A 19,457-nucleotide genomic window follows, 5' to 3' on the forward strand; every position below is an offset into this window, starting at 1 on the left:
GAGGTTGCAGAGTGATTGGTCACCCTTCCCAGCCTCTCTGCAACTGGGCTGTCCCTTGCAGGGGCTCTGGGGAAAGGCCTGGGTTGTACTGTATTGACCTGTTTATAAGTTGTCTTAGTATTTTAGGGTCAATTTTTGACCTAAATTTCTTGACTTATGCATGAGTATATAGGGTAATCCCATCAAACCCAATTATGTAATTACAAACAAGATAGCAAAAAAACATGGGGGGATCCATGGTCTCAAGCAATCCATTTTTGCAGCCCCTAACAGCCTCCTACCATACCAGTTCAGAGTGCACTATGGACCTTATCACATAAAGGGCAAAACTTGGTTGAAATGTCATCCAAACGTTGCAGAAGCACCAGGGATGTGATCATGCCTGGTGCTTCTAAAGTGTCATTGAGGCTTCCCGCTATGCAATCATCATGAAATCATTCGCGGGGAAGCCAGGAGGAGCCATTTTCTGGATGACGGGATATCTCATTATTCAGAAAATGGCTTCTCTGCAAACGATTCCATGATGGGGACATAGCGGGAAGCCTCAATTACACTTTAGAAGTGCCAAGCATGATCAGACCCTGATGCTTCCACAATGTTTGGATGACATATCGACCACATTTGCTCTAAATGTGATAAGATCCGATGTTTTCTAGAAGGTAAACGTGTATACTTCCTAACCTTTCACAGATGACAATGGGACACATGTGGCCGAGCTCCATAAAAATACAGTGGGACCTTGTTATACGCTGGGGTTTGGTTCCAAGATCCCTCGTGTATAACAAAATCCGTCTATGCTCAAGTCCCATTAAATATAATGACATAGCAAAATGGTGTCCCTTCTAAAAAATGGAAAACCAAGGCTTGATATTTGAAATTTATACTTTTTTGGAACATTTTCAAACCGAGGATGCTTGAATCCGTGTATAAAAAATACATGTATAATCCATGTATATCATATGGCTCCTTTATATTTTACTCTCTCTGATGTAATTACCAGGGAATATAATGGTCAGAGAAATGCACAAAATCTATGTTTGCTCGCAACAGACTTGTTTTAAAGGATTTGTGAATATAAATATTGTTTTATTTCATTCTTGCTTACAAGCATTTTGGTAGGGTTAAAATTGTTTTTCATATTTCAGAACTTTTTGTGAAAAATTCATTTGTGCAAAAATGGATTTTGTGCAATACACCCTTTTCTGCACAAATATTTTATTTTCTGAAAAGGTTTTTTTATGTAAAAAAGGTTTTTTTTAAAATCTACAAATAAATTATTTTTATTATTATTCATTTTCTCAACTTTATTTTCCCCAATGTGAATTAAAATTCTGACACAGAAACTAGAATGAAACAAATGGCTATCTTACAAAATATTTTACAAAATGGCATTATTCTTGAAACAAATGGATATTTTACAAAATATCTCCAAATGCAAAATAAAAAACAATGATTTAACATTTTCTCAATATACTAATACATCCTTTCTCACTGAGGAGAAGAAAAAATGAAATTGTTCTTTACCTCGCAACACTAGACAAGGAGACTGAAGCATACTGTAGAAATCTAAACCCTTCTTGGAATAGTTCAACCATATCATTTCAACATTGTAATGCACCATCTGCTTCAAGTCCGGCACACAACACTCAATCCATTGGCTGTTATTTACTTCATAAAGTTGACTATTAAGAGAGATTGAAGTTGTCATTGTTGTTTTTCAGTGAAAGCCATGAACTCCAGCCAGCCTCACCTAATTGTATAATTTATGCTCAAATCACACGGTTATTCTGGGCAAAATTTAACACCAGCTTCAAACTTCTTGTCAAGATCTTCCCACACAACAAATTGTACAGCAGCCTATCCTTGACATCTGACAGAAAACCCCAAAACATTCCTATGAAATAAAATATGTACCAAATAGACTTTGTATGTCAAGAGGTACCCAAGAAAAATTTGACACTTTGATCACTCCATGCTCTTTAGTTCTCATACTGTTGCAGAATTAATACTAAGACGTGTTTCTATTCACTAGGCTCTCAAAGAGGTGAGCAAGTTCAATTGTTCAAACAAAGAACAGGGGAGGAAATCAGTTCTATGTTTACATTTTATAGTAGCAGTGTCAATTCTGTCTTGAACTACCCTAGGCCCAGAACAGATAAGCCAAATGAAGTGGCTTCTGGCCACTGTGGAGATGTGGCATGCAAAAGACACATGCCTTCGAAGCAGTCCAAAGCTGCACCAATGCTGTGCTCTGGTCTTTTGGACTAAAGCAAAAAGGAGCCAGGAAAATCCGGCTCCTGGTGGCGCAATTTGGGGCCAGTGTCCCTGGCCTGCTTTGGGAGCAGGCCATGCAGTCAGCATGGTCCAAACCCAGTTCTGGGCAGAGCAGACTCAGGCTGCTTCTTCCCACCCCTCTGCTTCATCCCCTAGATTCACCCAAAGAAGACAATAAACTTCCCTGCTCCAGTCAGTTGACTTGAATCATAACCTCTGTTCAGTGAATGAAACAGTGTTGTGTTCAAGAAGAAAGCATTTCCATTTTCCTTTCTCTTTGCATCCCCTTCCTATGATCCCCGATCTGCTCCTGAAGGCTGGGATGCTCCACAGAATAGTATGACACATTGAACAAAAAGCTACAGCTCATAAGGGGAATGTTAACATCTAGGCATCACTTCCATAAGCAGAAAGCATTATCCCCTCTCAGATCCACTAGGTGGGTCTGGGCTGCATAGGCTAAAAGTTCACTATTGATTTTGTTTAAGGCGGGGGGAAACCAAAGCAAAAACACTGCCCTTCTTTAGGTGGTCAAACAAGTGCAGGGAGTTGTGTGCTTTGTTTTAAAGAATATGTAAAGTTCCAGAGGATTCCTGAGGATTCCAGTAGTGATATTCCCCTTCCCTTATAAAGAAAAAAATGAAAAAGAAAAGGATGTTGCTGCATAGTTCTCTGTCTCTGGAAGTTGCAAAATTATAGAGTGGGCACATTTGATCCACAAGTTCATTACATCTTCTTAACCAAGTCTTTATTTGGAACACTTCTTGGTCATGCTTTTTGCTTCCCAACACAGTCAGACCTCCACATTTGTGGGACTGACGTTTGTGGTTTTGACTATTCACAGGTTTGAAGCTGCTGCTTAAAGAGCTTGAGCCCCCTCTCTCTTCCCCTTCCTCTCAATCTCTCATCTTCTTATTTAAGCCAGACGGGAGATCGATGGGCTGAAAAGGGGTTTAAAACCTGGCTGGCACTTTTGGAAGGCTGGGAAGTTAAGAGGAGGTGGATTGGGAAGAAGAGGGATGGGATGCGTTATCAATAAAGTTGAAACGAGATTAAGAACTCTCTGGCTCATTGAAACGGGATTAAGAACTCTCTGGCTATTTTGGAAGAAGTGGCTGAGAGGGGTGGATTGAGAACAACAGGAATGGAGTGTGATATGGATTAAAAGCTGTCTGTCTGTCTTGGAAGGATGGGAGGTTGCGAGGAGGTGGATTGGAAAAATAGGAGTGGGTTGTGATAATGATAGGGTGGAAAAGGGTTAAAACCTAGCTGACATGCTTGGAAGGATGGGATGTTGAGAGGATTTAAAATCTGGCTGGGGCATGTTGCTATCCAGGTGGTAAACAGTAACAGGCTTGTACTGCTGACAGGAGCTTGTAGCATGCATTTGGATATCTAGAGATACTTGCCTTTTTAAACTTTTGCAGGGAGTCCTACAACCCTAACCAGCGCGAATGTGGAGGGGTCACTGTACAGCCTATTCACTTCATTCTGACACTCCAGTGATTAACAGAAGCCACATCTGGTTAGACACCACATGTCCCATCACATGTATGCTTCCTCAGCAACAATACAGACAGGACTGTGTTCAGTGCTGTCTCCCTTTGACTTAGCTCCTTCTGTACACAGGTATAATTCTGTTTATAAAATGTTTATAAGACATTTTGGTATGATGATCAGGGACAGAGGAGATTATTGCACTACATTCTTAAAGCATTGCTATTCCACTTTAACTGCTCTGTCTGCTTCTTGATGCACTCTGGAGTTTGTAGTTCTTAAAGTATTGCTATTCCACTTGAACCTCTCTGGCTGAATATTCTAAATGACCCTCCTTAAACTGCAAATCCCAGAATGCAACAGGAGGCAGCAGAGCAGTTAAAGTGGAATAGCAACACTTTAAGAGTGTAGTGCAATAATCTCCTGACTGTCTTTATTCAGTCAGTGCCTTTCATAAACAGTTAAGAAGAAAATAAATTGCCACAGATCCTCAAACCCCAAATGTAATACCTATCATATTCAAAATATACTGTACCTTCCTCACACTGTCTATTCTGCAAATGCAAAGAGTCAACAAGAGACAGTTCTGTAATTATGAAAAATAGTAATTTTCACTCCTGTTTTCATTAAATATCATAACTACTAAGGTTATCAATTTCAAAATCTTATTAGTTCCACTATAGTGTGAAACATCCACACCCTCATTTAAAGAACCCCTTACTGAGCAGAGGAGGCAACCAAAGAAACAGTAATGTTTTAAAAAATTTCAATTACTATTTCTTTTGAAACCTATTTGCCAGAGAATCACAGTGCTTTCATCTTCATAGTAAATCTGCTGTTCTGTCTAAATATTGATTGTGTTATAAAATCCACTGAGTAGTCCTTCCCTACAATCAGGCTAACATACCTTACAGCAACCTTTCCCAGCCTTGGATCTCCAGCTGTCTAATTATATTCTCCCTAATCAGAATAGTTAAGAATCAGGGATAATGGGTCCAAAGTCCAACTGCATCTGGGCACTAGGATGAACATCTGCTTACAAGGACTGCTCTCTTTGAAGGTCTATGAGGGAACAGACTTCTTTTTCAAGATGTTAAAGATGGACTAGAGAGAGAGAGAGAGAGAGATGTGAGGTTGAAAAGTGTGTTTCTTGACTGATGGGTAGCCCTGAGAAGACTTGTTGACTGACAAGAATTTTCACATTTTAAGACTTATTCTGAGCAAAATTCCCATAAGATTGATGTATGTGCAGAAAACAGTATTTTTTCCCTGTACGAGAATATTTTTATGCAAAAAAAAAAATTATGTGCAAATTGCATGCAATATGCTGAACTGTAAACAGCCTTTACAGTTCCAAAGTTTCGTGCAGTGCAAAGAATATTTCTAAAATTACTCAATGCTTCTTTTGAAAATGAATTTAGCAAAGAATTACCTCCATAGTATTTCAAAGCCTGTCAAACCCACACCTAGTTTAAAATGAAACAATACGCCTGTTCAGACAACTATCTGAACATATCTAGGAGTAAAAGTGTAGACAGGGAGACAATAGTATAGTGGCTGCTAAATTTTGGCAGGAAACTGCTTGTTTTAATGGCACTTGGTGTGCTGCTACTGAATGGAGGGTGGTAAAATGACCTTTGGGGCTACACATTGCCCACTCCTAAATTATAAATATAGATTAGAACATGCCAAATTTATGCAAGCCAGAATTGTCTTTTATGGAGGCGTATTTCCTCTTTTTTGGTGATACATCAATGATCACACTACTGTGAATCCAAAGCTGGGAGAAGTTTCTTTAATTAAAGCTAAAATTCCAACTTGATTTCTTCAGGGTGAAAACACAATATATGTACATGAGATATCAACAATGGATATTTATTTAAAACATCTATTTACATGTTAAAATGGGGTTATGTGGGTCAGGGTGCTGCTGTTGTTGTTGTTAACTGCCCTCAAGTTGAGCCCAACTCAAGGCAACCCTGCGGATGAGACATCTCCAAGTCCCAAAGTCCCCTCCTGCTCTGCTTAGGGCTTGTAAATTCAGGCCCATGATCTCCCTAATCAAGTCTAGCCATCTGGCATACAGTTTTCCTCTCTTTCTACTTCTCTCTACTTATCCTAGCATTATTGTCTTTTCTAATGAGTCATGCATTCTCATGATGTGGCCAAAGTACAACAGCTTCAATTTAATCATCTTGGCTTCCAGGGAGATTTCAGGCTTGATGTATTCTGGGACCAATTTGTTAGTCTTTTTGACTGTTCATGGTATCCTCATTACTCTTCTCCAGCACCACATCTCAAATGAATTGATTTTCTTCCTATCCACTTTCTTTATTGCCCTGCTCTTACATCCATACATAGTGATGGGGAATACCATGTCTTGGATTATTTGAACTTTAGTGTTCCGTTGTAGAGTGCACTCACATTTTACGCGGGCGTGTCATATGCGGATTTCAGCATACTGTGAAAGCCGTGCCAGAACAGCCCCTCATGCACCCCGGAAGAACTAATGGGACATGTGTTGCCGCGTTGCTGCAGGTGCGAGCCCCATTACTTCCAATGGGCTCCAGCATATGCTGATTTCCCCTTATGTGGAGGGATCTGGAACAGATCCCCGCGTAAGGGGAGGGCCTACTGTATATCTTTACTCTTTAGGATCTTTTCTAGTTCTTTATAGGGGTGTAATGGATAGCCAGGCAGTAGTGGCTAGCCACTCCCACCTAGAGCACCACAGGACCACAGCAACCACATACTGAGGTCTCAATACAGGCCCCTGCCCCACTGCCAAAGGGACCATGGCAAGGTGCGAAAAAGATCAGCTCCTTTTGGGTTTGGGCTGCCTTAGGCAGCCCGGGAACAACCCCAGCATGACTTCCATGCAGGCTGGAGGTTTGTATTATCTAAATGCCATGCTCCCAAGCCACATGGAAGCCAGCTTTTTATGCCTGTCTCTTTCAGGCCATAGATTCTCTTCCCATTCCTAGTCTTTTACTGATTTCTTGATTGCAATCTATGTTCTGATCAAGGTTTGATCCAAGGTAAGGGAAATCTTTAACTACTTTGATCTCATCATTGTCTAGGCTGAATTTATGTAGATCCTCCATGGTTATTATTTTTGTTTTCTTTATTTTCAGTAGTAAGCCTGCCTTTGCACTTTCGTCTTTGACCTTTCTTAACAACTGTTCCAGGTCTGTGATGTTTTGTGCTACCAGTATGGTGCAATCCACATATCTTAGATTGTTTAATGTTCCTTCCTCCTATTTTCACTCCTCCTTTTTCCAAGTCTGACTCTGCTCTTCATATTATATTTGTAATACTTTCTGCACGCAGATTGAACAAATAGAATACACCCTTGCCTGAACCTTTTGCCAATTGGGAACCATTCTGTTTTTTCATATTCTATTCTAACAGTAGCGTCTTGTCCTCAGTACAGCTTTCTCATCAGGACTATAAATTGTAATGACACTCCCATGTCTTTAAGAGACATCCATAGCTTTTTATGATCTATGTCATCATTTGCTTTGCTATATTTATAAATCACATGTTGGCATTTTGTCTGGAATTCCATGGTCATCCCTAGTGCTTGCACCTCTGGGATTTCACTCTCCATGTATGATTTGAGTCTATAATGCACAATTTTAAGCATAAATTTGCTTGCATTGAAAATTAATGCTATGGTCCTATAGTTTCTGCAGTCGTTTGTGTCTTTTTTTCTTGGATGTGGTTATATAGTGATAATTTCCATTCTGTTGGACACTGTTTTGTTTTCCATATTTATTGACATATATTAGTTAACACTAGAGTTGATTTTGTCTGTGTGGATTGTAGCCATTCAATTGGAATATACTCCAGTTGTTCCTGGTGATTTATTTTTCCCAATTTCTCTTATTCCAGCTTCCACCTCACTTTTTAGAATTTGGGGTTCATCTTCATATTGTTCTGAATTCCATTTTTTTTCATCTAATGTGCTAATGAAATTCAAACCAATTTATCTTTGGCTCTGGCACCAGACATATTAAAGTTCAAACATCTCTGAAAAGTTAATATAGATTTTCATGCCTCAGACATAGGTGTGATGTAAAATGATTTCAGAAACATTTAATTTATCCCTGCTCAACTTGTTTTCTAGTACCTCATTTTAAAATTGTATACAGTATTGGCATTATAATGTCCTTTACTCCAAAAAAAATCAGTTCAGAGCAGTTCTGAAGCAGTATCATTTGTTTTAAAAATGATTTTAAAGTCAAGCAACTGTGCAAAGCGAAATAAGTTTTCTACTCTTCATTACTGCAACTTCTCTATGTGGGGAAACTTGATTTCAATACTACTCTGTTTTCCCTGTCTTGCTTTCTCCTTAGAAGGAAGAACTATACAGAGTCTACTTGTGCATAATATGAACTGCAGAGATAAGAGCTAAACTATGATTTTGGGAATCTCTGAATCACACAGGTTATACAACTTGGGAGTTCTAGTCAATAAAAGTAACTTTTCCTAGCTCTGAAATGGATTTTAAAGGCAGATTGCTGAAACTAGATTTTTGTAGACATGTGCATGTTTTTACGTTTTCTCTTTCTTTACATCTGATCTGATCATAACTGGTCTGGTATATTCATGAGTCATTGAAGCCAGGAGGGCAATTAGGTTTGGGTACATATTTACAGGGCATAAGAAATGAAATGATTAGTTGGTAAGAAAGAACCCTGAACTGAGTTTGAATAAATAAAGGGAAGGCTAAAATGCAACATATGATTTAGAAATAATTTGCCCACAGCCAGTAAATTCAGCAAGCTAAGACGTTTAAAAAAGGAAGAAAGAGCAGCATCTTGTTTACATGTATTAAATAGGACTATAATGCTCATCAAAACCTCCATTTTGGGGCTTTGCCGTTCTCTGGAAAGTTGACAAAGAGCATTGAATAAAGCAGGCACTAACATATTTACAAGATTGGGATTATGTCTATGTGAATGCAAAGGCATCATTGGAGGGGGTAGGATTATGTCTATGTGAATGCAAAGGCATCATTGGGGGGGGGTGAGAGATGGTGTGACACCATGACCACCACTCTCATGAATCAAGCTTCCCTGTTGCCACTGCCATCTCAGAATGGAGGCTTCCAGCTCTGACTGTTCCCTCCAGTTGGGGACAGTATGCTCCAAGTGGGCCAAATGGAGTGAAACTGGAGGCATCACTCCTGTGGCTACCTCTCTTCATCCACCAGCCCTGCCAATGGCTTGCTGGTCTTGCTTCTTCTTTCCACTGTATTGACCACTGCCACCATCACTCATGTCCCCCCATCATGGAAGAAGAGTCGCCAAGCCTGGGTGGAATAAGGCCGCAAGAAGGTGGGAATTTCTGGTGCCTCATTTCTGCCTGAGAGAAGCGTAGAGCTGAGAGGTCAATTCCTTGTTGCTTCACACCAGTCATCCTTGTCCTCATGTTCCACCAGAGCTCACCCACTCTTGCCATGGCAGGGGGACATGAGGAGAAGGGAGGACCAACAATGAGACTGGAGGAGGAAAGAAGTAGAGAGGGCTAGGAGACAGCAGCCCTGGCAGTACTGGTAGCAGTGACAGCAGGCAGGAAACATGGAGAGAGGTGCAGTGAGGGCTTCTCTTTCTCCTCCACCACCTCCAGCTCATCATTGGTCATCCTTTTCCTCATATCCCCTCCCCAACCATGGCAAGAGTAGCCAAGCCTAAGCGGAAAAAGAGGAGGACAACTGAAAAGGATGCTGTAGAGGTAGAGAAGAAAGACAAGCCCTTGGTGTGCCTCCCTCCACATTGCCACTGCCACTAGGAAATCTAGTTCCCAAGGCACTAATGTTATTTGTTGTGTAGCTGTGTTGCATGCTGTGCCTATTGCATGGAGCTGGCTGGCTAGCTGGCTAGAAAGGGAGATGGGAAGGGAGGGATTGATGAAAAGGAGAGACAGACAGATAGATTCATTTACCTGCCCACAGTGGGGGAGCTCTTTAGATGGTACTGCCAGGCCATTTCCAGTGGGTGAGTTCACTACTTTCCCTTTTCCCTCCACTTTTATGTCTCCTGTTTTCTTTCTTTGTAACTTTCTGCCTCCCTCATTGGTCCTCTCCAGTTGACCCCATTCCTCAAGTCTTACTTTTCCACATGTCTCAGTGTCCCTCCCCTCCCCTCTTGCTGCCCCCTGCACCCTTTGCATTTTGCATAAAGCACCCCAGATGCATGGAGAAAAAGTTCCAGCTCCTTCACTTCTGAGGCTATTCTGGCGTTGCTGGCTTCTTTAAACTAAAGGTTATTCAGTGTTTCTGGGAAAGGGATTTACCTTTTTAAAAAGGAAAGACATGGAGGATCCTTGGGTTTTAGGCCAGTTTTTTGTGGGGGGAGGGGGTATGTGCACCTGTTTGTCTTATATGGAAATTGATGTGGGACTGGAGGTTAGGAGAGAGAGATGCAGACTGCGTGAAGCTTCCAAGAACCATATGGTTATTGTCAAGACTTGCAAGAAATCCAGGCAGAGTGAAAACAGAAGTTTCAAGGAGGGTGAAAGACTATCAAATCTAATTAAAAGGACAATGACCTCTGAGAAGGAAGGGAAATGGGCTCCGAAAATCGGGGAGGGAGTTTTCATGAGAAAACTTCCTGATGGTACTGAATAAATGGGCTCCTGGAAGTTTTGTGTGTATGAGAATGCGGAAGCTCAGAACAGCAATGTCCATTTGAACTACAGTTTGATCTGTTTGATGTCAGACCTGGTTGTAATGCTTTCAGATAGCCTTTCCGATGTAGCAACACTTCAACAACAGGAATGAAAAAAGATACTCACTTGACAGGCCTGGGCTTCCCATTATTTCTGCAAACTTCTTGGTGAGCCCAAATCCCATAAAGATTCTGCTGGTACTTTTTAAAAAGTGGCTTTTAGAAGGGTACCTTGGCTGTTTCTTTTCGGATTATGAGTCAGATTAAAAGTAAGTACATTTCTATATTGCTTACCAGTGCACTTAAGCACTCCCTAAGCAGTTTACAATGTGTAAGCTAATTTCCCCCAACAAGCTGGTCACTCATTTTAGCAACCTGAGTCAACCCTGAGACCCTGGCTGGTACTGAACTCACAATCTTGTGATTTATGAAACGTCTACAAGTAAAGACGTTTAACCACTGCTCCACCAGCGCTTTTCTGTAGATTTCTTTTCTTCACCTCTTATTTGTGTCAGGAAACTTTTCAACTCACAGCTATACGTGTCAGCATGCAGTGTGTGCATGTGTGCGCACATGCACATGATTTCACATGCACATTTTCATTTGGACCTCTAAGAAGGGTGACACCATGAGCACTAGGTGACACCAACCCTAGTAATGCCACTGTATGAACAGCAACATTTTGTATCAGAGAAGCATTATGAGCGCATCAGGCCAGCACACAACAGATTTTTTTTTCAAAGGGCCACAATGTACAAGAATTAATACACTAATGTACAAGAATTATACCCACTATATAATACAACTGCCATGGTTTCAGAACTATAGAAAGTGTGAGTATTTATTTTTCAGAAGGTGGTATTTACAAATGGGATAGCACAATTTTCAGCTCAGATTTCTTTACTGTTACTGAAAATGCCACTAAACCTAATTTTTGAGAACTCATTTTGAATGAGAAGGAAAATGATTTATTGCTATAAGCAGCTACAATAGACAGAAGGAATACTGAAATCTTATCTTCAGGATTATATGCAATCTTCCCTTCAAGTGTCATCATGTTCACAGGCAGAATCACATGTATTTATCTTACCTGGGCAAAATCCCAGCTAACATGAGATTTCTTCCTCCCCAATATGAGTCAACTGGAATAGACTAGTAAAGATGGCCTTACTGTACATTAGACCAGTGATTCTCAACCTTTAACCCTCCATTTGTTTTGGACCTGAGATCCCAGAAGCGCCAGCCAACTTGGTCAACAGTCAGGAATTCTGGGAGCTGAAGTCCAAAACATCTGGAGGGCCAAAAGTTGGGAATCACTTCACTAGACTATGCTGGAAATCTGATGTTTGGAAATACTAAGTGTATCAAAGCTTGTGTTTCATTTTAGCTTTTTCGCACTACTTCTGATTTGCTATGTAGAGAGTGGAGTGGCTAGTTGGATTGTAGTAGTATTTATTTGGGCTATAAATTAAGAAACAAGAAGAGTCCAGCAGTGTGCCCATATTTTAAGTTATCGTGGAGGACTGATATGTGGCCTGAATTCCTTGTTTAGGGGAGGTACATCTCCACCCATTGCATTATCTGCACTGGCTAGGATACTCTGGGCACAGCTTGAAAAATCCTGGCCTGAGAGCTGCCCCGACTTTATCCTATTTCCTGGCTCTCAGTTTCCCACTGAGCCTCCCAGTGCACCCACTGCTGCCACATGCTGCTCACTTCTGCGGCCAGAATGAAAGACCTAGCAATGAACTCAGAGCAAGTGACTGATAACAGAGATAGATGCATCAGGTGGTAGATGCATCAGGTGCAAGGTTGTTATACCCTGGTTCCGGTATGTTGTGTGGACTGTTTACACCAGAACCAGGGTTTGGGCCATCATCCAAAGAGCGTTTCTTGCACTTACCTAAAGTAACCAGCATCAGGTGATCCCAGGTCTGCTGCTTCTATCTTCCCTCTTTTGTATGCATATAGAGCCATTGTTTTGCTATTCTCATTATTTGGTAATGTGGAGAGTAAAACACTGGCTGAGTTTGGAAGTTGGTATAAACTAGAAATCCTTGCTGAATACAGAATAGGAACAAGTGATGTACTAATCTGTGTAACCCATTTCCTCCCACTTTGTTTCTTCCTTCCTGTGAACAGATAAAGAACCACAAACTAAAAATATAGCATTATGTGCCATGTTTGGATTATGGTTACCTGTATGTAAACACATCAGAATTTGTGAACAGCACACCTTAGTTTAATGCTCATTTTAAAATCTTGCTTGGTAAAAATTAACCACAGCCTTAGAGGTTCAGTTATAGCACAATGATGTCCCTCCCTTGTTTGTTAAGCCACAAGTATAAAAATAAAGAAAGACAGAACTGTCTTCATATGACAGTACGCATACTTCTCATGTAGATCATTGTTAAATCAAGATAGTGGGATTAAGATTACTTCCTTTCTCCCACGCTGCCCCTTATTTTTCGACTCTCCTTTCCATGAATTTGTGGAGCACCACCTCTTTAGACTACTTTAAGTCCAAATTAAAGGCTATTCTGTTCAGGGAAGCCTTCCAACTTTTGTCTTGATTTTATGACTGTATATTTCATGACATATTATTTGTATTAATCTCTATTTTTATAGTATTGTTTTAATTTGTTATGGTAATATTTTATTAATTTTATAATCTTGTTGGTGGTTTTAGATTGTGTATCGTAGGCAGGCCTTTGTTTTTATTTTGGATTGTTGTTTTCTCTCCTTGGTAAAGGGCTATGTAAAGCCTATGGTGCTATACAAATAAATCTAACAACAACAACAACAACAACAACAATAAAGATGACATGCAAATGCAACTACTGTCACTGTCACTCCATCGTGCCTTGGTCCCAGCGACTGGTAAGAAGACCTCCCTCCATATCAACTGTCAATGTTGTGGGTTAGAAGGAGAGAACAGCAGCCAGACACACCTGCATTGTGCCTTGGTCCCAGCAGCTGGTGAGAGGTCCCCACTCTGTTCCAACTGGCTTTGCTTTGGCTTCTGAGGGACAGAATGGCAGCCAAATGCATCTTGGTGGCTGGTCAGAGGCCCTTTTTCCATGCCAACTGCCTATGGACTTAATCCCTTCTCTTGCTGCCATCCCCTTTTCCTTGTGTGTTAATGTTTTATTAGGCTGTAAGCATGAGGGCAGGGAACTGTCAAATTAACAATTTATAAGACAATCTGGGAGCTTTTTTGGTATACGTGTGATATAAATGACCTAAACAGACAAACACACAAATAATAATAATTTGCAATAGTCACAGTCAGAAACTGATGAATTTTTTTTATCTAGTTATTCTTGTCTAATTAAAAAAAAGTTATAGCAGTAATACCTGTGTTAATAATTTAGAGTCCTGAAATGACAGAATGTCATGGTTGTCTGGGATACTGACTCAAAATCGACTGAAAAAGTACTAAAATAGCCATATAAGGCATAGGAGATGACAGTGTACCATACTTACTTGATAATGTCCCCTTCAAGAGCAATCACTCTCTTAATGATCTTCTGTTCTGGGTTTCTTGGAGACCTGAAGAAAAGGGTGGGGAAGGTTATTCAATCAGTAATGTTCTCATTGTTTCAAGAAAATGAAGAAAAAATCAGGTATGAAATGGGGATTGCTTAAACCATGAGGGGATTTGCTATTCTGCCTGATGCAGCATCTGTCACTATAAAACTTGATATGGCATCCCATTGAAATGAAGCCACTGCTGTCACCCTCATTTCAATCCACAGGTGACAGAAAAGTAGATGAATGCAAAAACCAAGGTAATTTACCCTCTTGCTCTTGTGAATTAAATACTAAAAATATTCAGTGGTGATCAAATTAGTGCCCTGTTATAGATAATGCAGAGATGATTGCAAATGGATTCATATTTTTCAAGATGCATTTACTATTAAATGCCAACATAATAGCATACATAAACAGGCATGTCAATCATTTATTTTAGAAAATAAACTGAAAAACAGATGAAAATTAATTCATCAGATGTAGGCACCTCTTTCACAAATAAAATATGTTTGTTTTTTACTAAGAGAATTCCATAGTATTATAGAGCAACACCATTTAAAATGTCTAAAAAAGATACAGTAGTGGCAGTAGAATGAGATGACACACCAAGTGCTTCATTAAAACAGAGAAAATAATTAATGTTCTGTTGACAAAGCAGCTTAATGAACCACTGTCTATGTAACCTGGCATCAACAAGCATAAAAGAGGGTGGGGTACGGGCAGAATGATATACACCCAATTAAACTAGCTTGTTGTTGTGAACTTTCAAGTCATATCAGATTTATGGTGACCTTAAGGTGAACCTATCAAAGAGTTTTCTTGGAAGGATTTGTTCAGGGGTGATTTTGCCTTTGTCTTCCTCTCAGGCTGAGAGAATGTGACTTGTCCAAGGCCACCCAGTGGTTTTCTATGGCTGAGCAGTGAATCAAACCCTGATCTCCAAAGCTGTAGTGCAACATTCAAACTATTATGCCATTGTGTTTAGTATCCATTTATTAATTCTAACCAGATTGTTGTTATTATTATTATTATTATTAAGCTTTATTTATAAAGCTCTGTAAATTTACACAGCGCTGTACATAACAATCAGTTAAAAATAGAATAAAATAACATAAAATAAACCTGCCTATGGCCTACATTCTACAAAAATAATTAAAGATAATACATATGTACATATTTACATTTAAATAATAAAATATAGCAAACAACAAATAAAAATAAACCTAGGATAACAATCATGTGATGTCTGGGAACACTTCCCTGAATAGTATTGTTTTTAACTCAGTTTTAAAGCTGGCTAAAGAGGTGATGAACCCTGCTTGGGAGGGAAGGGCATTCTAGGAGTGAGGAGCAGCCAGTGAAAAGGGGTAGATCTGGGCTGGAAAAGTGAAAATCTTTGCCTGGGACATTGATTCCAAGAATGGAGGGTGTGAGTGGGAAGGTAAGGGGAAAGAAGCTCCAATAAATACGGAGGGGCCAGCCCATGCAGAGCTTTAAAAGTCATGAACAGCAGTATATAACAAATACAGAAATAGAGGGGGAGCCAATGGAGGGATAGCAATAAAGGAAAAATATGGTCATAGCAATGAGCAGAACTGATGATGAGTGTAGCTGAATGCTGGACAGAAATTAAAGGATGGAGATGACAAAGAGGAAGACCCGCCAGAACGTGGTTACAAAAATACAAATATTCTGATTGATCCAGGCAGAGGTCCAAAACACACTGGAGAAATAAACCAATTTGAGACCACTTTAACTGCCCTGGATCAATGCTAAGGAATCCTGGGAATTGTAGTTTATTGTGGCACCAGAGCTCCCTGACAGAGAAGGCTTAATGTCTCACAAAACTATATTTTCCCGAATTTCCTAGCATTGAGCTAGGATAGGCGGTCTCAAACTGCATTATTTCTGCAGTGTGTTTTAGACCTTAGTAAAGCTTAGAATAGCACAGGAAATATAACTTAGGGGTCGACAGTCCACTTCGAAAGGGTGGGCTGGAGCCGCCCGTTTTTGCTCCTGAGGGAGCCTGCGGCAACCAAACCGCATGGGCTCCCTCCACACCAAAAAGAACCTGCTAAAAGCATGTTCTTCTTGGTGCGTGCGGCCGCTGCCATGAGTGCACCATTGGCACACTGTCACACCCCAATGACGCAAGCATGGCGCCGCAACGTACGGACACTGCTCTGTGCTTGCATCATCATGGCGGCCCCATGATGGCGGCGCCACCACACGCTAGTGCTCAGGAGCGTGCGGATACTCTGCACTCTTGAGTCCTAATTTTGCCCCAGGCTGCTACAAACTGGCAGTCTGTACCGAGCCTTGGGATCCTGTAGAGACTGTAGAACTGAACTTCACATCAGTCTTGGTTAGTATAAAAAGCATTAAGGGATGATGAGAATTGCAGTCCAACAACATTCAGATAGCCACCAGTTGTTCACCCTGTCCTAAAGTATGACAAATGGTAGCTCTCATATTATACCAAACCCGAGGTTGTGATTAACGTATAAGTTGAGCCCAAGTGATGTTCTTAACACTATTCGAAACTTTGTCTCTATTTTCTTACTAGAGCAGTAAGATCAGTTATTATTGCTACTAGGTACTTAGGAGTACAATCAGTTTTCCATAGCCATAAATTCTTTATCCATGGATTCCACTATCCATGGCTTGAAAATATTACACACACACACACATTCCAAAATGCAAACCTTAATTTCATCATTTTATATAAGAGACAGCATTTCTATGCCATTTTATTTAATGAGACTTGAACATCCACTGATTTTGGTATCCACAGAGGGTCCTGGAACCAACCCCCAGTGGATACCAAAGGCTCACTGGACATTTCCCTCCATTTACAAGAATAACCAGGTGACTAGAATTTAAAGATATAGCTGTATTAGTCTGGAGAATCAGTATGTAGAGAGATCTTGTAGCACCTTTGAGACTAACTGAAAGAAAGAAATTGACAGCATGAGCTACTTTCTCAGATGCATTTGGTGACTAGAGTTCATACCAGCAGTTGAAGGTAATACATCTATTATATATAAAGCTGGATTTTGTCTCCCTTGGAACAGATTCATTCAAATCAGTGGGATTTGTTATGAGCAGTCATGAATAATTAGTCCCACTGAATGGGTTTATCTTGAACAGTCTGGGTTGAAGACCATGTTTAATCCATTCATATTTAGCAGGAGTAGATGAGATTGACAGAGTGATGAAATTTTAAGGATAAAATTTATCATTGCTACCAGGAAATCCCAGGCCTAAATACCCTAAAGGCACCAAATACCATCTGATCTTGGAAGTTAAGCATGCTCAGTCCTCGACAGTATTTGGATGAGAGACCACCAATGAAAACCAGGTGCTGTAGGCTATATTTCAGAGGAAGGAATTGGAAAAACAAACTCTGTGTATTCCTTGCCTAAGAAAACCATTCTGAAATTCATGGGATTGCCATAAATTGACAGATGGCTTGAAGGCGCGCACACACACCAGCAACTGTTCCTAGAAGACATCTGCCACCCTTTCCCTTATCCCACAGGTCTGATAAAAGGGAAGAATGACAGCACCCACTATTTTTGTTATTATTTTAACTGTAACAATATTTGACACTAATTTCTTGCCACAAGAGAAAAGAAATAAGATGATCAGGTCACTTTTACCCATTTAATGTACTGAAAATCAGCCCCCTATACTTTTTTAAACAGTAAAATTGCCTTTTGGCCACTTTATATATAGTTCATTTGTTCTAATGAAAAAAATGTAAGTGTACCCTTTCAAAAGTCTTCCTGTACTTCTAAGCTTTCGTTTACTGAGGGGGCAGGGTGTGTGTGTAATTGTTCCTACAAAGCATTTCCATTTGATTACAGGATTTGAGTGTGTGTGTGTGTATATGTGTGTGTGTGTGTGTGTGTGATGTAACCAGTCACCCATTCATTTAAATTTACCCCCATTCAGCAATAATCACAATATCCTTGAGAAATATAATTCCAAATCAGATATAAGAACATCGTGGTTACTTTTCTCCTGGCAATGACATGTAGATTTTTCTGTCTATCAATCAGGTTTCGAACATTATAAATCAGGGATGGGCAACTGAAGGGGGTGCAGGTTCCAGTTTTCAACCTTATAGCCCCCTGGCAAGCTGCTCTGCTAATTTTTGAGGGGGTATCACATTTCTGGTCACAAATTGCAATTTTGGTTAGGGATTTTTGCTTGTTGAGGGGGCTTGGCATGTGTACAGAGGTAAACTGTCACTCTACGGTAGATGTTCACCTTTAGTTTTCAACTTGGGATGTACAACCAATGTCCGTTATGGCATTAAATATTTGAAACTAAAATATAGGCCTTCTAAAGTTCTGCTTAGGGTTGCCAACAACAACAACAACAACAACAACAGTAGTAGTAGTAAATCTATTTGGATTCCAATTTAGAATAGATCAGGGACCAATTATGGGGAAAAGTAAGTGACAATAAAATAAATTTAAAAATAGGGAGAAGGAAACTGAAGATGACAATTTTCCCAATGAATAATTTTGGACTGAAGATCTATACGAAAAGCATGCGTCTCTCATACCAGCATCTTCATATCACCATAAAACGTGTGGGACAATTTTTTTATCCCTTTATATTTCATCATCAGGGATGGAAAAAATATACCTCAATGGAAAACTACAACAGATTTATTAGAACATTTTTTGCCAGGGTAATTTTTCTCTCTGTAAAAAAATGTAAGAAAAAGAAAAACCTGCGCATAGCAGGTGGCTGAAACTTGGGAACATCGTTTATAACTCTTCAGGGAACAATGTCATAAAAACTGTGTCTTACAGTTCTAGTTCTGTGTGAATCCTACAACAAATCCTGTGTGACTCTGGAAGAGTAAAATCCCCTGTCCAACTGCATAAGGTTTTTTAAAAAAACCTCACCCAAACCCTAATAAATCTCACTAACAGGTTTAATGTGTCTGTAAGAAGCACAGCTACACTTCCCAAATGAAAGTAAAATTATGAGGTAATAGTACAATTACAACTTTCAAAAGCATCCTACCAGAAAGAGTTGAACCTTGTGACTGTATCCTCCCACTCAAGACACAATGACATGTCACTGACATTTACCACTTCTTGACTGATTTATAATTTTGTCCTAAATTGTCAGGGCAGTAACAGTAAACATGCAGCAATACAAGCCTATCTGAACAGCATCTTCATCTGCCGAGAGAGACATATGGCCATATCCTTTTACTCTAAATTAATTAATCTGGAATAAAATATTACTACTGATGATCACACTAGAATCTTCACTTTGCTTATTAAGAATCATTAAACATTAAAAGGATAGCAATAGCAACAGCAAGTACATTTCTATACCACTTATCAGTGAACTAGCACTCACCAAACAGTTTACAAAGTATAAGCAAATTGCCTCCAACAAGCTGGGTACTCATTTTCCCGACCTATGAAAGGATGGAAGGCTGAGTGG

At 39.9% G+C, this 19,457-nt stretch overlaps 1 protein-coding gene across 3 annotated transcripts in view; it reads right to left on the reverse strand.

Annotated features, from left to right (window-relative positions):
- The window catches only part of IMMP2L (inner mitochondrial membrane peptidase subunit 2), a 625,477-nt gene that overhangs the window by 190,127 nt on the left and 415,893 nt on the right, over positions 1-19,457 (reverse strand). For all 3 annotated transcript variants that reach the window (XM_089524302.1, XM_089524300.1, XM_089524301.1), the window contains one exon: positions 13,932-13,997. In XM_089524302.1, the coding sequence (XP_089380428.1) occupies positions 13,932-13,997 (66 nt within the window). The remainder of the gene's footprint in view (positions 1-13,931; positions 13,998-19,457) is intronic.

The sequence above is a fragment of the Sceloporus occidentalis genome, unplaced genomic scaffold, assembly GCF_023333645.1.
Source record: "Sceloporus occidentalis isolate IW3139 unplaced genomic scaffold, rSceOcc1.0.p SCAF_5, whole genome shotgun sequence".
Classification (NCBI taxonomy): Eukaryota; Metazoa; Chordata; class Lepidosauria; order Squamata; family Phrynosomatidae; genus Sceloporus; species Sceloporus occidentalis.